General features: G+C 52.6%; 4 protein-coding genes across 4 annotated transcripts; 1 reads left to right on the top strand and 3 right to left on the bottom strand.

Annotated features, from left to right (window-relative positions):
* Window positions 1-1,412: 1,412 nt before the first annotated feature.
* J4E86_005431 (uncharacterized protein) lies at window positions 1,413-2,525 on the bottom strand (the record flags this gene model as incomplete). Its single annotated transcript, XM_051445965.1, has 1 exon — window positions 1,413-2,525. One exon carries the CDS (start codon window positions 2,523-2,525, stop codon window positions 1,413-1,415), a length of 1,113 nt encoding a protein of 370 aa, XP_051302732.1.
* Window positions 2,526-3,236: 711 nt separating this feature from the next.
* On the bottom strand, window positions 3,237-4,865 carry J4E86_005430 (uncharacterized protein; the record flags this gene model as incomplete). Its single annotated transcript, XM_051445964.1, has 1 exon — window positions 3,237-4,865. One exon carries the CDS (start codon window positions 4,863-4,865, stop codon window positions 3,237-3,239), a length of 1,629 nt encoding a protein of 542 aa, XP_051302731.1.
* A 2,226-nt stretch (window positions 4,866-7,091) lies between these two features.
* J4E86_005429 (uncharacterized protein) lies at window positions 7,092-8,206 on the top strand (the record flags this gene model as incomplete). Its single annotated transcript, XM_051445963.1, has 3 exons — window positions 7,092-7,578; window positions 7,631-8,015; window positions 8,125-8,206. 3 exons carry the CDS (start codon window positions 7,092-7,094, stop codon window positions 8,204-8,206), a joined length of 954 nt encoding a protein of 317 aa, XP_051302730.1.
* Window positions 8,207-8,878: 672 nt separating this feature from the next.
* Window positions 8,879-18,675, bottom strand: J4E86_005428 (uncharacterized protein; the record flags this gene model as incomplete). Its single annotated transcript, XM_051445962.1, has 4 exons — window positions 8,879-9,201; window positions 9,255-12,308; window positions 12,358-18,177; window positions 18,237-18,675. The coding sequence occupies 4 exons, from the start codon at window positions 18,673-18,675 to the stop codon at window positions 8,879-8,881; spliced, it is 9,636 nt and encodes a 3,211-aa protein (XP_051302729.1).
* Window positions 18,676-19,529: the final 854 nt, after the last annotated feature.

The raw sequence follows: 19,529 nt of genomic DNA, 5'->3' as shown, positions 1-19,529 counted from the left end.
GCCTGAACGTTGGTGGGTGCATGTTGACTCTCTGTGAGATGGTGTACGCCTATGTCTTCGGTAGGTCCGCTACCACGAACAGTTATTGCGTCCGTCCATGTTTCGGCGGTATCACGACCAAGACAGTACACCAACTATGGTACGAGTCTGCGTAATCATAGTGACCAAATGTTCCCTTCGACCAACGCGCGAATGTGTGAATAAATTTACCAACATGGACTAGCGCATGATGGCGGACGCTCCTGAGGTCGCTCTCTCACCAGGTTCTTCAGTCATACGTATCAACTGCCACCGGTCACCACAGTACACAGCCACAACTAAACTTCAGTCTCAACCCGCAACCATCTCGAGGTCACCATGCAAACAGAAAATACGCACTCACTGCGCCGACTTGGTACCAAACAAGATGCAACAAAGATCGGCTTTGCGGATCTACCCGGAGGTAAAGCAGCAACTCTCTATGTCGACAAGTAGCAGTGCGCTAACCTTCGCTCTAGAATTGCGCAACACAATATACTCATATTGTAAGACACCTGCAAACGAGAGCTTAAGTCGCCGATCACCTTCAGTGGATGAGATCGGATATCGAACCTACTTCCATCTCTGCCAGGTCAATCATCAGATTCGTCAGGAAGCGCGTCCATTGCAATACCTTAACTTCACATATCGAGTCCCTCTCAAAGATCTTGCCGCCAATGTGGACACGTTTCTGGTACCGCATAAAGGATACTCCCTGGTCGGTAGTACCTCCTTCACCTTTCGATTCGATAAAACTTTCCCTCGCGTCAACATAGCTCCACTTATTCGAGTATGCAAAAGGCATCCGGATTTCGCCGTCAGGCTTAGCGGCATCAGCTCTGTCCGCCCTGTCAACCACTTGTTCCGCTCGTACTTCTATCCAAGAACGCTTAGCAAGCGAGCATTGGATCTCGACACGCAGTTCCAAGAACTAATCAAGCACTCTCGAGTTCGATCTGCCGACTTGAACAGTTCCACTACCTCTCAGCGCCGATGGAGCACGTTTTTCGGGAAATCTGTGGAGGAATTATGGATTCACTCTTACAGCAAGGAGCTTGACGTGGATATGATAGTCAAGTGCGAGGCATCTGAGCCGTGGATGGACGATATTACTCAGACCAACCGTCGGGCCGGCATCCCTGCTCACCGTCATCGCTACAAGAAGGAATACAAGGCATGGGTATACAAAAATCGGTTTCCAGGGTTCTTGATACAGAATGTAGCCTCTGTGATAAGGTCGGATAGCACCCGAGTTTAACTGCTCAGCAACGACATGCACATGAGGTAGGCCTTCGTTCCTTACTGAGATAGGCGTAGAATCTCAATACTTTAACACACTCATACGGAAGTACGTCGTCGCTCATTCAGTTCCAACCAGCGTTGCCAATTTCCATCTAACCCTGCTGCCACAAACTCGTAGTATGTCCTTGAAAGCTAACCCCATCAATCTCCTTGATTTCCTCATTGCTCAGCCTCCACCCCAGCGCCGCACAATTGCTAACAGCCTGCTCCTCCTTCCTCACACCACAAACCGGCGTGATGCCCTTGCACATATTGTAGTTCAGCGCAACAGCACTCTGCGGTACACCGCGCTTATCCGCAATCTTCTTCAGCACCGCGTTGACAGGCTCAATGTCCTTCATATCGTAGCTGGAGAAGCGGTATGACTTTGGCGGCGGGTTGTCAGATGTGTATTTACCCGTAAGCCGACCTTGGGCGAGCGAGGAGTAGGACTGCAAGACGATACCGCGTTCTTTGCAGGCTTGGAGGAGGCCGGATAGTTCTGGTTCGCGGCGCAGGACGGAGAACTCGACTTGGTTGATGGCGAGTGGAACGCCGTATTTGGCCAGTTCGTCTTGCATCTTGATCATGTCTGCGAGACTATAGTTTGCCACGCCGACGGTCTTGGTCATGCCTTTTTCTACGCACTCGGCCATGCCTTTGGCAATCATGGGGATGGTTTGAAGGTGAATGGGGCCATGGACGAGGTAAATGTCGATGTAATCGAGGCCGAAGTTCTTAAGTGAAGTTTCGAGCTTCTTGAGGGGGGCCATGGTGGGGTGGAGGACGTCTTTTGCTTGGGGTACGACAAAGTACTTGTCTTGCATGATGAAGCTGTCTCTTGGCATGTCCTTGACTAGTCTTCCGCAGATTGTCTCGCTCATGCCTGTGCCGTAGACTTGGGCGGTGTCGATGAAGTTGACTCCTTTGCTAACGCAGTGCTTCCATGCTGCAACGACATGGGGCTCTTCTTCGGGCTTCCAGTGCCAGGTAGAAGTGTCTCCCCAAGGCCAGGCGCCGATGCACAGTTGCGGAGCGTACACATCTCCGTTTTTGCCTTTGTATGTGACCTTTTGGTCGGCGGTTGGGATCCAGCCTTCTGGCATGACGGCTGCGAGACCATCAAAGGAAGGGTCGACTGGGTTGGGCTTGGTGTGCTTGCCGCTGTGGATGCCAGTGACAGCTGACATCCCAGAGGATAGACCAGCTTGAAGGACGTGCTGCATCTTTGCGATTCGATAGTACTGGAATTGTAGTACGACAAAAGAATCTTGCTTGAACCTGAAATCGAGACAGCGCGTCTTGATATCTATTGTTATACTCGCGCAGCATGTAGATCTACGACACGGCAAGTCGTCGGCATCATGGCGAGCACCTTGTATGATGCGGCGATGATTCTTACATTCATTTCCGGCCTATACGCAGCGGTTGTTCCTGCATGGGTACCACAAGTTCGGGAATAGATCCATAAGACCCTGATGTATAGGCGGCAAAACGGCGTGATGTTTGAAGTGGATGTCGGGATGATGCGCGGGTGATGTCATGCCTCGACCACGTTCTGTTATGTGGGTACTCACGACAGAGACCTGACAAACCAGTACCAGAAGTGTAAGAAACGTCTTGATATTTTCCGGAAGCATATACTGGGACCTAAATGTACGTTCAGCGATCGTCGTTGGTAGTAGCGGTCGTTCCACGGTGGTGGCCGGGACCTATTTCCCGAAAAGGCAGTCGCGTTCACCTGTCACGACAGTTCCTGAAAGACAACGCGCATGACTCTCGATGTCTTGCGTTTTGCGACGCGTCGAGTTAGCATCTGTAGGCAAACTGGACACTGTGGCGAGCTGTAAAAGGAACAAAGCGAGATATTGAGGTGGACTACTTCGTAGCCTGTGAACGTAAAAGCTTAATTCATATATACTGAAAAACATAAAGTTTTACAAGATGCTGTTGTCCGCACATGTAAATGCGCCGTTGACATCTGTTGTGGCAAATGTGTTCATCAAAGCGCGGATACTGGCGTACATGCCAGGTACCATCATGAAGAGCGTGACCGACATGATGAACACGTTGAGAGCGGCCGTCGCGAGCTTCTTTGTACTTGATCGCCACTTGCCGTTCCAGTTGAGATGGAACCAGAAAAGCACAGTAACACCCCAGGTGAACCATGATAGCAGAAGCGCGGCGGAAATGTTGAGAAGGGAGCTGAACACCGGAATAGCGTTGGCGAGGATCCACACGACGACCCAGAAGAGGGTAACCGAGAAGAGCCAGACAGCCCATTCAGTCTTGTTACCGACGTCACCCATTGCGATGGAAGCGCGGCGGCCACGCGACGATCCGGAAGCGCTAGATGAGACTTCAGCGTTGAAGCTTCCATCTTTCTTGGCCTGGCGAGTGCCGATCTCGCGCAGGAAGAAGACGTGCAGGTAGCGCGCGGCGGTCATGCCGAACACCAAACCAGTGCCAAGGAGTCCAACAAAGATGATTCCGTAAGCGACCTTTGCCATCAAGGGTTGGAGAGATCCGAGCGCTGGCGAAGCGACGGATTCACCGGAAAGGGCGTAGACGACCGCAGCGACGATGCAGTAGATGGTGGTAGTGGCGCACTTCTCAATGGTGACAGCGCGTGGGTAGTCGCGAGAGGGGTCCTCCATCTCAGCAAGGACAGTCGGAAAAGCTTGATTGCCGCTGAAAGCAAACGCGATGTTCAGGAACGCAGCGACAGCTTCCGTGAACGTGGGACTTCCAATAGCTTTCAGGTTGAGAGGTGCTTCCGCATTGCGGGGACCCTGAACACCAAGCACAATCATGACGAACATGACGGCCGAGAAGATGGAGATGGTGCAGGGCCAGGATGCCCATGACACGAAACGCATACTACGCGGTACGCACATGGCCCACATGGCAATGGCCGCGACGACCGAGAAGGCGACCGTGCAGGTCGCGTGTTCGCTGACAGTGTTGAGACCGATCGAGATAGTGACCACCGCCGATGCGCTGATGAGAGCCATGTTGATGAGGAAACCAATGGCAAAGACGGCTTCGAGCCAGGGACCGCCGAGGACGCGTCCGTAGTCGACAATGTTGAGCATGTAAGGATACTTGCGCCAGTACTGAACGAGATTATAGGCAGTGTACAAGCTAAGCATTCCCATACCGACAATGGCAATGATACCAGGGAAGAACCCAAGGGTGTTCAGAGCGGCTGGCAATGACAAGATACCGATGCCGATCTCATTGGTCATGAAGATGATGACAGTTTGTGTTGTGTTGAGTTTCTTCGTTCCTGCACTGCTTGTGGGGCGTTTGCTTGCATTCTGGATATCGGATACGTCGCCTAGGTTCGTGTCGTGTTCGGAGGAGGTTTCGAGCTTTTCGGGGTCTCCGTGCTTCTTTTGTCGCAAAGGGTCTTCCGGATCGTGAGTAGGGTCTGCTGCAAGGGCTACTGTAGGTCGCTGGGCAGATACGGGCAGATCATTGAGAGCTTTGGGCTTGTTGTCGAGGTCGTGTGTATGTTGCATGGGAAGGTTGCCGTGGGCAGAAGAGACGTCTTTGTGATCCATGGTTAGAGGGAGACCAAGCACTTACGCCTGCATGTACCGAGTGAGTGTGGTCGAGACGGGGAAATCGAAGTGACAACGAAGATGTGACCAAGAAACGAACTTGTCAATGGAGACGTTCGATGAGGGCTAAGTTGAGAGGATAAATAGATGCGGGAAAGAACGATAGACTGATCACAGCGCAGCGTGGAGGAAACCAAGGACATGGAGAATTACGTATTAACGCACATCGCACGCGGACCAAGACAGTAGCTGGTAGTAGCGTATCGTAGAATGCGTCCGCACTTTAACGGGGACTGTGCACCCAATGATGGCTGGATTTGGAGGCAGGGTCTCGCGGAGGCGTGAGACGGAATGGTACTTTTATCCACTTCAGGTATGTGGGCCTCCCTAGATGCCGTATAGATGAAGCTGTTAGTAAAGGAACCGAGCTGGTGTTCCGCGAAACGCGCAACTGCGGCACGCTGGGTCCTTCCGGACGATGCGCAGCCTTCCCACGCTGCCGTTCCTATCACACGATGCAACGCGATGCGGAGAAGGGTCTTGGTGACGTCTGATGCTCATCCACGTCGGGAGCGACCGCGCTAGCGAGAGCCGCATCTGACAACGCGAGAACCGCGCCGAAGCAGCCCGGTGTCACACCCGACAGCTTGGCCGCTGTCGTCATCGGTCTGGGCATGTTGTGATGAAGTCCATCAAGCCCGAACCCTCAAATAGCCATGTGTAAGTGTGAGCGTGTCCCAGATTACAGGAACCTTCCGAGTATCCAGACGATGGACAGACGTTGATTCAGTGTGTAGGCCATTTCCGGGACGAAATGGGAAGGAACCCGAAGGATCCATCCGCGACAAGGACATGCCGAGTCGCATTGGCAGTGAATGCGAAAATTTCGCGCGGTAAAACATCGGCTGCAATCCATAATCTCATCATGTTACATCCAGTGAAAGTGAGGCACTTGGAAACCGGAGTGCACGGACGGTTGGCATGGCGGAGGAGTTGGGAGAGCCAAGACCAGTCTTATGCGATAAACTTCGACGGCAGATGTCCGCTTCGAGTGTTGATAGGTTCGCAGACATGTCCAGAGGCACTCTCATCCCATACTAGAGGCCGCGGACGAGATGAAGAACCCGGTCGAGAAACAATATCTCCTTCAATGGTCGCTGTGGGAAGACACTGAGCCGTGGAATCGGTAGATGGTCGCATAAGGTATTGAATCGAGATAGCCAACAGTACGGTTTCCATGGGTCGCAGCACATCAATCATTACTCCGGTTCCGCTGCAAGGTACCGATTTGGTTGCATCTGTGGAGTCGCATGTCGCAAGGGAGGTCGCATAGGAAGACGCAGTGTTCTGCTGCTGGCATGTCGCTTGGGAAAGATGAATCGTGTCGCTCTTGGAATAGACCTTGTTGGCCAGGAAGGCTGTTAATTCAGTCAGTAAGACGTGGGGAAGACCGAGTATCTCTCCGCGATATCTGGAGCAGGTAGGTCAGACGAGAGTATGATATTGAAGTCAGTGTGGGATGAAGTCGTGGGTATTGTCGGTTGTTGGTCGCATGGAGTAGGAGTTGACGAGAGGCCCCTATTCGAGTGGGCACGCATTTCGGGTTACGCGTCAGCTGAGTCATGCGCCTTCATTTTCCCATCTGTCGCTTCCTCATACGCGATCTTCGATCCACCGATCCTCAAAACTCGGCCACAATCGCGATCTCACACTGTGCGCTTCCTCTTCTTTCTTATCGCGAAGGATGTCTCGCGTTTCCGCACGTACTGTGCCCTCTGCAGGTTCCCAAGGTGCGGCGCAGGAGTGGCTGTGAGGCGGCTGTGAGGCGCACGGGGGCCTAATAGCCGTTCTTTCCGGGCGGGACGGCGCCAAAAAGCTTGGCCTACGACTATCATCACCATTCTCAAACCTTTCGGGGCCACGCAGGAGCGTCAAGCATGTCGACTTCCTGCTTGGCATGTTGTAGTACGCGCATGCCTTTCCCCAGGAATGACAGGAGGTGAAACGAGATCGATGGCTAGTCCCCACCTCATCTTCGACGTTGCTTCGACGGCTTCTCCATCTTGTCACCTTCCGCCGACTTTCCCTTTGCCGTGTGTTTGAGCGAGAGTCTGCCGTGTTCCCTGCTTGATCGATAATCCGCCCCCGAGATACCTGCCGCTATTCCCGTCGTTGACGAGTCACTCATTTTTGCGTCGCTTCCTCCTCTCATTCTCCACATTCACCATGATACCCCGGATAGCGCTTTCGGCGCTTTTGTACGCCTCCACCGCATTCGCAGTGTGCACCAAGCTCGAAGACTGTCCCCAGTTTGAGGCCCTCAAGACCGACGAATGCCAAACCTACCATCATTTCCTCGCCCGCGGCTCTACCTCGCCATACCCGGGCCACGTCATCGAGACAGTCGGCAAAGTGTGCAATGCGCTCAACACCAAGGAAAACCCCAAGGCCTGCGGATATGAGGATGTGCAGTACTGGGCCATGAACGGCGGAGAGCGATGGTGCATATCGTCGCACGAGGGGGCTATGAATGGCGCCGAGCAGATGAGGAACTACACTGCGAGGTGTCCGGACAGCCACCTCATTGTGATGGGTTTCAGCCAGGGTGGAAGTGTCGCGCTCGACGTCCTCGGTGGTGGTGGCGGTCCACTCTGGGGATGCACTCAGGAAGACAACCCACCCATGAACATCTCAAGTGCGCCCGGATCCAAGGGTACGACTTTAATCTTCTCTCAACTTTTAGGCCTCAACTGACATCTTCACAGTCGTAGCAGCACTTGCTTTCGGTCCCACGCGACGTTCCGCAAACCAGTCCTTCACCCACGGCGGCGGCGAGATCTCGGATGGCGGCGCACCACGAACCGCGGAGCAGAACGCCGGTCTCCAACCCTACGCTGACGCTGGCAAGCTCCGCGAGTACTGTCAGCCTGGCGACCCTATTTGCGCACCCCATACCAAGGACAAGGACATGTCCAAGCACCTGAACTACTTCGACCTGTTCGGTGACGAGGCAGCACAATGGGTCATTGACCTCGCAAAGAAAGCCGAGAGTGGAGACCGAACCTCAGGCGCGAAGAGTATGCTCCACCAGACCGTCTCGCACCCCATTGCCAACGTCTTCGTCCTGATCTTCGTGCTATTCGCCATATAGTAAGTTCTTTCCATACACTCGCAGTAGTACCATAGAAGCGCGATAGACGGAGCGGCGTTAAGAAGAAGGACTTTGGAATCATACAGAATGAAGACTTATACCTTGCAGTTTTGCAGTGAGGAAGTTCGCCGTATGGAAGACCACACGCTTCCCCATGTACACCCGCGTCAGCTCGACCGAATCCGTATGAGCACGATCAGCCCCGTTCCACCGCCGGACCCGAGTTGGACAAACACACGTTGCAGGTCTTGGGGATGCTTGGCGCCAAAGGTGTGGCTTCGCAGAGCCGCATATCCGGGAAGAGGCACCACCACACCAGCCAAGGATGTAAGGGAGATCTTTGAAGGAGAATGAAGAATGCTTGAATGCGGGACGCGCCCAATATGTACCTTTGTCATACATGCCGAAATACCCTTCAATTGTACCATACTATATGGATATAGCCACATTTAGTACCAGTCGACCGGATCGGCTAATCAAGATATATTAACTTCGCATCTGGCCCTTTCCCGCAATCTCCGTATCCCGTCCTTCCAGCGTCAGAACAGATCGTGTTGCAACGTTTCATCAGGAATAGATCTGCGTTACCAGGTGTGGCTTGATAACCCCGTATCGATGAGGGGGGTCTAGAATCCGTATGCGACACGAAGATGACCACTCCTGGCGCAGCTGTAGTGAACGCTGACGAGTATTCTGCTAATCTCCTACCTATGCTTTTTCGCCAGCAGTGTATCAATCATCACACTTCACGTCATGCACGGGGAAAGTGTAATTTTGAGCGCACCGCGAATAGCGTGTGAGCCTTTTCCTGTTACTATCGTGCTATCATACATGGGCCAACTGATGCACAAGGCACCTAAGTCTACTCCCCTTCCTCCGCATCCAAGAAGGCCTCATCGCCACTCGACTCAAACCCTTCGTCCTCACCCTCAGAGTCATCAACGTGCTCAACAGCCGGAACAAAGTCCTCCTCATCGTCGTGGTCATCGTGATCTTCCTCGTCTTGAGCATCGAGCTGGCCGGGTACGGCTCGAGCGACATGCTGACGCAAAGCCGGATCATCTCCAAGAGCGAGCTTGCGGAAGAACGGATGATTCTCCGTAAGCGGCTTGCCAGTAGTAACGAAACCCATGGGGGTGTGTTCGAAGTCTTGACCCTTGCGGCGCAGAGCAAGCCATTCGTGTACTTTACACAGAGTTAGTAAACTGTTTTCTGTTACATGTTCGGAAAATACGTACCAAAAGTCAGAGGCTTCTTTGCAAATGCATCCTTCTCCGGGTGCTGGGATAGGTTCTCATCGAGGCCAAGGTACTCCAGCAATAGGTAGTACTCATCCCACTCGAGGTAGAGACGCCCAGCGAAAATCCCCATCTCGACCCGAAGCCAGACGGGAGCTTTGAACTCTGCAGGTAGAGCCGGTATCGCATAGTAGTCAAGCTGGTTGAAGTGAAGCATCCTTCGCGTGACGGGTGCGGCATAGATGATGAGGTGGACGTTGATACTATCTTGAAGCATCTGTTGCTCTTGCATGATGTGGATGAGCTGGTTGGCTTCCTCGGGGCTAACAAGGAGTGCTTGCTGGCTGACTGTGCTCCAAAGAATCCAATGAGAGGAACGGATGTAATTGTCGTTGGGAGTGTAAACCTCGATTGTACGAGAGAACTCAGCTGAGATCCATGAACCAGATTTCATCGACGAATGGACCGTATGCTTGAGGCCTAGTGAAGTCATCCGTCCCAATACCGAAAACAGAGGTTGATAGGCATCGCTCCCAGGGACGAGACGTCCGAACTCTGCGAAATGTCGAATGTCTTCGTGTAGCTTCTTTGTCTTGTATGGGCTGAAAAGAAGGGCTTGTTGTACTTCACGAACATTTTCAACCTCAATCTCAACCTCGCGCTCAGTCTCGCGTTCTTGCTCAATTTCCACTTCCTCTAGAGCTGATGCATGGACGGCCGAGCCTCGATCCTGAAAATGTTTCTTGCGGTTCACAAGCTCAGTGTAGATATTCTGTAGCGAAGGTTTCCATGCGATGGTGGCAGTGTTAGGACCAGCCCGCCGGTGACGCTCACCTTTTGGCTCGTATAGCTGTTTCAGGGAGAGTGCCTCTTTGATACGGACCGTTGGGAGATAAGCATCTCGTGATGAAACATCATGCAGGTATTCAGGATATTCCAACCGGGCTTGCTCTTGCTGCAGATACTGCGACGTCTGTGCAAAATAGGAGGGCTCGAGCTGTTCCATAGTGTCGCAGGTCTGGCCAAACACCCATCTAAGGACATCACCCGAAGTGGGTTGGTGAAACTCACTGGTGCCCTTTGGCAAGCGGTCCAGTATACCCTGATGGACTTCAACAGGAGAAAAGAACGTAATTGACTGGGTTTGACCGAGCAGTCGGAGTCTCATGGCAGCCTGTACCAACGTGTCCTTTGTCAAGTGTTGCCCGAGCGTCAAGGCGGCCCTCGCATGAGGTGGAAACTTGATGTCGGTACCTCTGCAGTGGCTCTCGTCTAAGTACACGACGCATCGATCCAGATCGTCGACGAATGGTGATGCGACGAGTGGTACGCATCTCCCTGTACGATACAATGCCCATACACGATGATCATCGTCAAAGTACACAGCTGCTGCGGCATCATGGTCGGCATCAAGCCAGGCTTTGGCGAAGTCTTTGTTCGAATGCTCGAGAACTTGAGCGCCGGCATCAATCAAGATTCGTATGCGTCCATCTTGGTTGAAGTTACTCAGGTTGTTCGGGAGATGATGAGTTTGGTGGGTACCATTCTTCCGAACATGCGTGTGGCGATTAGCGAGGTTCTTGAGCAGGTCCTTCTCGGTCCACCGCGCTCCATTCCCAAAGGTCATGCGTATGTACGATTGATTGCGAGGCGCCAGCAAATAGTAAGGAACTTCCGCATTGGTATGCGCTAATTGAGGAAGATCTTGCTGCTGCACTAGCAAGGGAAGCTGGTGCCTCGAATCGTTTGTACCAGAAAAGCCAGTGATACGTGCTCCCATGGTACCCTGGAAGGACGGGAAAAGGTTCCAGCCAGATGCCTGAAGCTTGAGGCTGAAGGTCTTCGCATATTTGGGAAACACAAAGTTGTTCAAGTAGAAGTCCATGAGGGAGGCGCTGAATCGCACGACCTGATAGAGATCGCTCAGTTGCCGCATGTCTTCGGCATTGATGGCGGCATAGTCATCTAGCTCTTTCGGGATGTCCACGCCCTTGGGAAACCACTTCTCGTACTGGATACTGGGTTCGTCCGTCTTGACTAGGTGGGCAAAAGCTTCCTTGAATTGAGAGCCAGTCAGGCCTTGATAATAGAATGACAGGCACGTCAAGGTGATTGCAACATCGGGATGCCCCCACTCAGCTGTAGGAGATGGTACACCCTTGGCTAGGTACGGCACCGCGATCGGTGCGCGTGTTGGATGCAGACCATATTGCACATTCCAGCGCTTGCGGAGGGTCGTTATCAAGATACGATGCACAAACATTCCACGAAGCAAATTGACAGCCCGCATCAAAGTTGGCTTGTCTCGGAAGAAGCTGGTGATCCTGGATGTTGTTTGACTGCGCACAGTTGGTTTCGAGATGTAGGCCTGTACGTCTCTGACGAGGGCTGCTGGGTACTCGGCACAAGGCAGTATTGACGGAGTCTGACCCTTGCAGATGATTCTGACCAACAGCTCGATCAAGTAATCCTCGGCGTCTTTGCGCAGGAAATAAATGAGAGGAAACCCGCTGCTGCCACGATTGACCACCTCGATGCTGCGAGGATAACGTGACTGGACATTTGAAGCAAAGTCCTTCACCAAGTGAAGACATGCCTGGATGACCTGCCAGCGCATCGGATGGCCGTCCACTGTGGTCTGCGTACCGGATGGATATATGAGTTGCGTCCTGATTGCCAACGAAACGTCGCATTCGTCCAGGACATCGCGGGTATATCGATCAAGCCAGCGCTGTGTGTCGATCATCATAGAGGCTGTTTCGAGGTTGTCGTCACAGAGCTGTTGTAGTCCACTCAGCTTGAACGAGAGCACATGCTCAGGCAACGCAATAAGCACGCCGCGACGATCTTTCAAGCGTGCGTGAATCTTTCCGTACAAACTCATCAACGCCTTGGTAGGAGGAGTCTTTCGAGAAAAGGGTATATGCATGAGCTCGCGATCGACTAACCCGCCTAGTTTGGCTTGCATCACTTGCGCTGACTGGAGCAAGGGAGCTCTTGGAACCACAACGCGAGCGAGATCGGTCCGATCAGCAAGAAGTGATGCTACCATGGCTGCCACAAGTCAGTTGAGGAAGGGTTAGATGATAACACTGATACTTACGAAGAATACAAGACGTCTTGCCTTTACCCATTAAAAGTTGCAGAACTGAGTTTTCGTTCGACTGCGGTGAGATTGTCGCTAGAGCAACTTGTACCTGCTCTTCCCGGATGAGAATGTCACCATCGATCTCCAGTAGTAGCCAGTCCGGATAGTCCACAGGATTCCAATTACTGTGGCCCTCATTCGCCCATTCATCCCGCTCTTGCTGAGTCTTCGCGCGCTTCCGGGCATCTTGGATGCGAAGTAGTCGTTGGAGTCTGCTTATAGCCACACCAAAAGCTATCATTGCCTCTTTTGTACCGGTGCCAAAAGTGGTGCTGGAACCGACCCGAAGCGCTGTGAGAAGCTCCACCGTCGTCAATCGGGGCCACGTATCCGCCAGCTGAAGCCATTTCGCCTGCGGATCATATTGTTGGAGAGCATTGCGGATCCGTTCAACTACCGATGTTGCTAAGTCTCTAGCCAATGCGATGTCATCTGCTGTGATCTGAGGATAGGTGCCATGAGTTGTATGCTGCACATACGAAATCCGCTTCTGGAGAGCATCGATGCTTGCGTCCATTTCTTTCGCATATCTGCATTGCACGAAAGAAGTGGGGTCTTTGAAGTTGGCTACGATGCTTCTCAGAACCCCAATCTCCCGCGGCTTCGAGCTAAGCAATTGAAGATGTGATGCTGTCTTCTTGCCTTGATACATACCCGTGGAATTGTGTGTCTTGACAGGATGATGCGCGATATTACCCGATCTGACAGCCAAGGCTCCGGCGTAGGAACCGAAAGCGAGAGAACGCACCTCTCCTGGCGCTTCAATGTTGACAATTGGAGCCTTCAATAGGTCCGAAAGCGAGAGATCATCGTGCTCCCTAGATCTTGTGGAATACAAGGGCAAAGGTAGCGGCTCCACGTTTGCAATTACCTTGACGTCTGAGCCAGTCTCCGTCCGGAAGAGTACCTCCTGTACCTGCTCTAGATATCGTGCCAATTCATGATTGCGCGCAAGGCGGGTCCATTCCGGAGCTACATCAGCCAGAGCCCGTTCGATGTCGAGGTATGTCGGATCAATCACGACCAATACTTCCGGGTCGAGGTCGGAAGTTGGCCACTGCTCCACCATTGAGCTGGCCAGTAACTTGCAGGCTTGATCGACACCGGGACCATGTAAGCTTTCGGCTTTCACTAGCTGTGAACGTTTCTTGAAGCCGGTCTCGGCGAACGGCATTCGTGCTTTCTCCATAAGCGATATCAGATAGGATACAGGAGGCGCTCCGTCCACTCGAAAATGAAAGTAGGCGGCATGTTTAGGGGCAGGTATGGCCCGTATATCTGGAATCATTGCGAAAGATATGAGGACACGCAGAAGCTTCAAGTCCGCATCTGAAGAGAACGCGATAGTTCCAAGAAGGAACATTAAGCCAAACTTGTCGTCGACACTACACTGTAGCGACCTCTGAGCAAGCGCACCCCACTCCGCTTTGATGTCGACAGCAAGGTGGTCGGTAAGTAGACATTTACGGTAGTATTTGTCATAACCGCCCACGACCGGAGCATCGTGAAGGAGCGCAACCAGTGTAGTGTCTAGTGAGCAAGTCGATCTCCAATCAAGGAGTAATTTTGACACCTCGAGCACATTCAAGCGATCTTGTGCAGCTTTCCGAGCATCGCGTGCGTTATAGGTGGTGTCCCAACGGCCATCTTTCTTCGTTTCGTGATCAACGGACCTTGCGACTGCTCGAGCAGCTAAGTGAACTATTTCCGGGTCTAGTTTTTCCGTCTCCTGAATGTTGCGGTCAAGGTAGAACTGGGACAGGTCGGAAGAAGTCTGAAGTATCTTAGCGACCGCTTTGGCATAGCGATCATCTTGCATGTGCACTGTGCATTCCGGACGCCACAGCACCGTCTCCATACACCTGGCGTCTGCAGGGTAATACCCTCGCTTCGGTGATAGTTCTGCAATGCAGTTCAACGTAGATACCTCGTCGCGTAGCAATGGGTTCCAAGGTTGATAGGCACTCGTTTGGAGGAGGTAGAGAGCCTCTTCTTTGCCCGTCCTCCGGGTCAGTGGATCGGCAATAGCATGTGATGTGTAGGCATGTAGTAAGGCTTTCATGTAGAGGAGGCGAGGTTCGGGAGCGCAGTCGACACGCCCCAAGACGTCGTTGATCGCGTACTTGAGATATACGCCTTGACCCATCTCTATATCAACGAGTACGTGGGGACCGTCTTTCGAAACTCGAATGCCTCCCCAAGGAATGAGTATGCTCTTCTGCCGACGGTTGGCAACAGATTGGACGACAATCTTGTTCATGAGGCCATACCAGGTCCCAGCATCTTGGTAAGGTGAAACGATGGCACCAAGTCGCAACGAGTGTAGAAAACCTTCTTGGTTGATGTGAAAGCTCAATTCCATTCGCTTCAACTCCACGGATATTCTTCCGTCAGCCGACGCAAATACCAAGATCTGGGAGGGGAATTCGAAGTGAGTAAATATCCGGGTGATGATCTTGACTAGGTCGCTTCCCGAGTCTAACAAAGTCGTCTGCGATGGCTCTCGGAACCGCCGAACAGCATTATAGAATCCAGATGGGGGGCAATGTATCCACCAATTCCCGAGCTTGACCGTCCAAGCGGTGTTTTGGCGGATCTCGACATGGCCACTGTAGACGTGCAGCCAGTGGTAGCAGTCTTCGACCAACGGTCTAGGAAGATCAGGTGTAGGGCCTTGCACCCCAAAAACATGGCTTGGGATGAATTCGAGCAGCTCGCCGCCTTGATCAGCCCGAATGATCAGCCTCTTGTTGCGGTAGCCCAAATGAATTCGATGGCCACGTATGGGCTCTGATAGTGCAAAATCCATGCCACGTAGAGGCGAAGGATACACAATTGGATTCTTATTGTCAAGGACGTGTCGATATGTGTCATCCATACGGTATGACTGAGGAAGTGTTCCCATCTCTTGTCCGTCGATGAGTAGGGTGCCATAGACATAGTCGTAATGTACAAAGTAGGAGTGCTGCTCAGCTATAGACTGTAGCGTATACGACAGGTACCAGGTGTCAGGAACGACTGCCAAACCGGGCTCGGTAGTGTCGTATTCTCCGGGCACATGCAATACGGCATCTAAGGCAGCTCTGAACGTCACTGTATTCCCCATGATGGCCTCTTTCATGGCATCGCGATGCTCGTAAGCAAATAGTGTGTCTTTTGCGATGGCGTTGCGCATATTGAATGGCATTTTGTCGAACCTTCCCGCCAAATTGTATCGCAGCGAGATCGAAGCGTCAAGATACATACGAAGACCCTGAGGGGCTCCCGACCAGTCGTCAATGTGCATTGTCTGCTTGCACAGGAGTGATGCCCATATAGCTGGCTGTAACACGTTCGGATCTTCCGTTACCATGGGCTGCAGCTCGCGACGCCAGCCGTCGGTGATCTTGCGGGCTTCATGGAGAAGTTCCCTTCCTTCGTTGCAGACTGATATGCTTGGGCTCAGTGAGGTCACCTTGAGTAGGATAGTGATGAGGATTTCCATCTGTATGGGCTCGCGCCAGTTTCGCCGGATCGCTTCCAGTCGATAGCGGACTTGCTGCAGGAGCTTGCTGCAAAGGCCATCATCCAACAGAGAGCGATGAGTGTCGGTATAATCGGTTTCGGCCGCACGGTCTGACCCTAGCTGAAGTACTAGACGCAAGACGAGCGACCATGTGGACTCGGACGAAAAGTTGAGATTGGTTGAGCCCAGCTCCCTGAGAAGGTCGAGCCACCTTGAATAAGTGCCGACCAAGAGACCTTGGAGTGCTGTAAACTCATGGACGCCAACGCCCTGAGGGCACCTAGCTTGGTTCGCCTGAATCTCGTTCGATGTCGGCCACAGAAAGTAATTGAGTCCAAGTGACACGAGTGGCGAGTTGAGAGGAAGCTTCACGGGAAAATGATGCCAGAAGGAAGCTTTACCGCATCTATCTGTCCATGCCTCACCAATACTGTCGTAGTACCTGGGCTTGAGGCCGCAAGTCCGGATGACCTCGTCTACTCCGATTGGAAAGCCCCAGTTTGCGTAATGACACTCTAAATGAGCCTTCTTGTACGAGCCAAGACTCACTCGACAGCTGGTTCTGTTGACGTATGGGCGAAGCTGTGAGTACTCCCGGACGAGCGACATCCGATCAAGTTTATCGGTCGGCTCGCGACAAAGAGTCGAAAGTATAAGCCAAGTTGCGTCTCGGTAGGCGGCGAATACTTCTGGGCACTGTAACTCGAATAGTGCTGCTTTGGCAGCCGGCTCATAGCTTGGTAATGGATGCTCGTAGATCTGGATCCTGATGCCCTTAGCTTCTTGGTTAAGGTTATGCCATTCGCAAGGAAGGCGATGACGTGACTCAGGCATGCCATCCCAGGCAACGAAAGCCTCCCAGATACACTCCTTCTCATTTCGCTTATCGATGGTTTGTGAATGGCGCTGGCTCTTCTCTTCCCATTCGATGTGCTTCGCGTCATAGGCAATGTCGGCTTTTGCCTCAATGTCTTCTCGCATTGCACACAGTTCGCCCTGATGGTCTTCCCGATCGTAATACTGTACAGCAAAGCAATCGTCGGCAGGATCGTCGAAGATAGTTCTGGACGGCACACTTGATCGTGCGCGAAAGCGAGCTTTCAAATACATGCGTACTTTTTGACTCCGGATCATCTCTTCGTGTGTAAGGAGCTGGATGGGATCCAATAAATCCGGATCGAACCCAGGATGGTATTCCTCGAGCAACGGGTAGCAAGTTACAGCATCCTTGTCCATGAGAACCCAAAGCTCCATGAGATGGAGCAACTGTTGGCTCTTTTGATTGGGATACGCCTGGTCTACGGCGTTGATGTTGGTGACGTATTCATGAATCACCTTACTCAACCGGATCGCTCGGAGGCCTTCTGGTTGCGTTGAACGCTTGGCAGGAAGTACAACATCCTCGAGAAGTCTTGACGAAGCGACATGGCTATCCAAAGCTCGCATGTAGGGTCTGACAGAAGCGACAGATCGCTCAAAAAGCTGCAGAAGCTCTGGAGCAGTTCGTTGTTGAGGTCGTGGAGAATGTGCGTGTTCCACTAGCACTCCTTTCAAAAATCTACCGCTGTTCATCAAACGAAGTTGGAACTCATGAGGATGGGCGTATTGGCGTAGCTTTGGGATGTAGCGTTCCCGTGACTGCCTATGGGTACGCCAGACTTGCTTCAAGTACCCACCGGTAGTTGCCAGTGAGGACTCAAAACTACCACCTAAGGACAGCACAAGATTGCGATACCTGTTGCAGGCGGACCTATCGGCACCATGAACATCGGATGTAAGCTTGGCGAGGCGACGACCCAGCTTCTGACGGAGTGAGAAGGCTGCATCAAGAGGTATCTTCTTCAACACATCTTCCAATAGCTGCGCATGCAGGAGACACATCACTGTCTTGTAGTGGAGTCTTCCGACCTCTGCACCCAAGTGGTGATACAAGTAACGCTGGACTGCAACTCGGAGAACCAGGTAGTAAGCGGATCTCCTCCATGGCGTTCGAGCATTGTCGAAGGTGACCGTGTCGCGCACTCGCTTTCGCAGACGTGGAACTGCAACTGCAGCGCCATTGGCCTCCAGTATAGTCATCAACAGGCCAGATATGAGAGCGGGATCACTGGTGTCTCGGATCTCGGGAATCGTGGCGGCTGCCTTCCAGGTGATAGCGGCAAACTTTGTGACCGACTCGCTGCTAGCTTGTTCGATGAAACTGGCGACAGCTTCCTGGAAAGCTTCTTCGTTGATAGTCGATGCTGGGACAGATACCGCGCAGCCGGGGACTACATGTAAGTTCAAGATCAGTAAATGTGCGACGCCGATGTATATGTCAGTCACTTACAGTCCCATTGTAGCGCGCCTTTGGCAGCCAGCACCTTGTCGGCTGTGGCGGATGTCTCAAATGCTTCGAAAATGATGTTGCGCTCGCCGGAAGTGTCGTGGGGATACACGAGCAAAGCGCAGTTCTGAGGTGCGATGTGCAGAACAAGCATTTTCCCATGGCTGAAGTCGCGAAGCTCTTTCATCAGCGCCGCCTTGCCGATGGTTCCGTCGACATTGAGTATTTGACACGCGAGCAATGTTTTCCGCAGTCCTTGGACGTGCGGAGCAACATCTGCAGCGACATGGGGGGTAAGCCTCGCAATGGCGTCAAGCATACGCTTCAAGAGAGCTTCCTCGACGCGATGCAGGTTGCTATCTTCGCGGCCAGGTACGTTGCGGGGCAGCGCTATATGGTAGTACTGCTGCTCAAGAAATGGCACTCGCGCGGCGGACGCCATGGCTGTTTCGAGTGCCTGCTGCAACGAGGCAGCGGGCGGGGGCAAGAACGAGTGTGGAAATTTGCAATACGACGGAAGTGCGGTATTGCGATGTTGCAAGAGTTGGCAGGTGGTGGTGTTGTCGAAAACGCGACTGCTTGATGAGGGCGCGGTACCAGGGTTGACTTAGGTGCCAAGCATTGTTTTGCTAGGCGGCAGCAACGCGTAGACGCCCTCCCCAACGATGAGCGATGAACGATGAATAGTGAGCCTTGCCAGAAGTCGTGGAACACCAAAGCGCAGTCTCGGACCAATCTCCTTGCCACCGGTGAACGAGTCTGCATGAGGAGACATGCCGGCCAGCGAATGGGTGACTGAGGCACTGTACGGCGCTACGAGAAACCCTCAGCCTCGCCTGTCCCCAGAAAAGAGACCATGGTGGAGATGGCGATTGAATTCCAGGATTAATAATGCTGCGCGCTTCTATTAGGCATGTCTTGACGTCCGCAATTGCCTCCTACTGTCCACGCATCAAACAAGTGGAGGATGCCTGGCGAAGGTGGGAGTAACAAAGAACGAAACTGTAATGCTTCCGAAAAGCGATAACGCAAAAAGAGAAGGAATGAGTCCAGATTGGCTGAGAGAAACGCCGCTCAAATGACAAGGATGATGGAGACGTGGCCTGCATCAAATGGAAAGAACGACCTACGTGTGTTAGTGTAGCATCACTACTGCTCTTCGACCTTGGAAGCTGTCTATCACCTTGAAGTGAAGGCAGGAGTTGTTTAGGTTGTTTTCAGCGGTCCAGACGACAACAGAATTGTCGATAGAGCTCATCCAGACGTTCCGACGCGCGTGCTGGTGAAGCGCGTGTT

Source organism: Alternaria arbusti (assembly GCF_024043155.1).
Source record: "Alternaria arbusti strain BMP 1465 chromosome Unknown scaffold_6, whole genome shotgun sequence".
Taxonomy (NCBI): Eukaryota; Fungi; Ascomycota; class Dothideomycetes; order Pleosporales; family Pleosporaceae; genus Alternaria; species Alternaria arbusti.
This window is presented reverse-complemented; position numbering and strand designations above follow the sequence as displayed.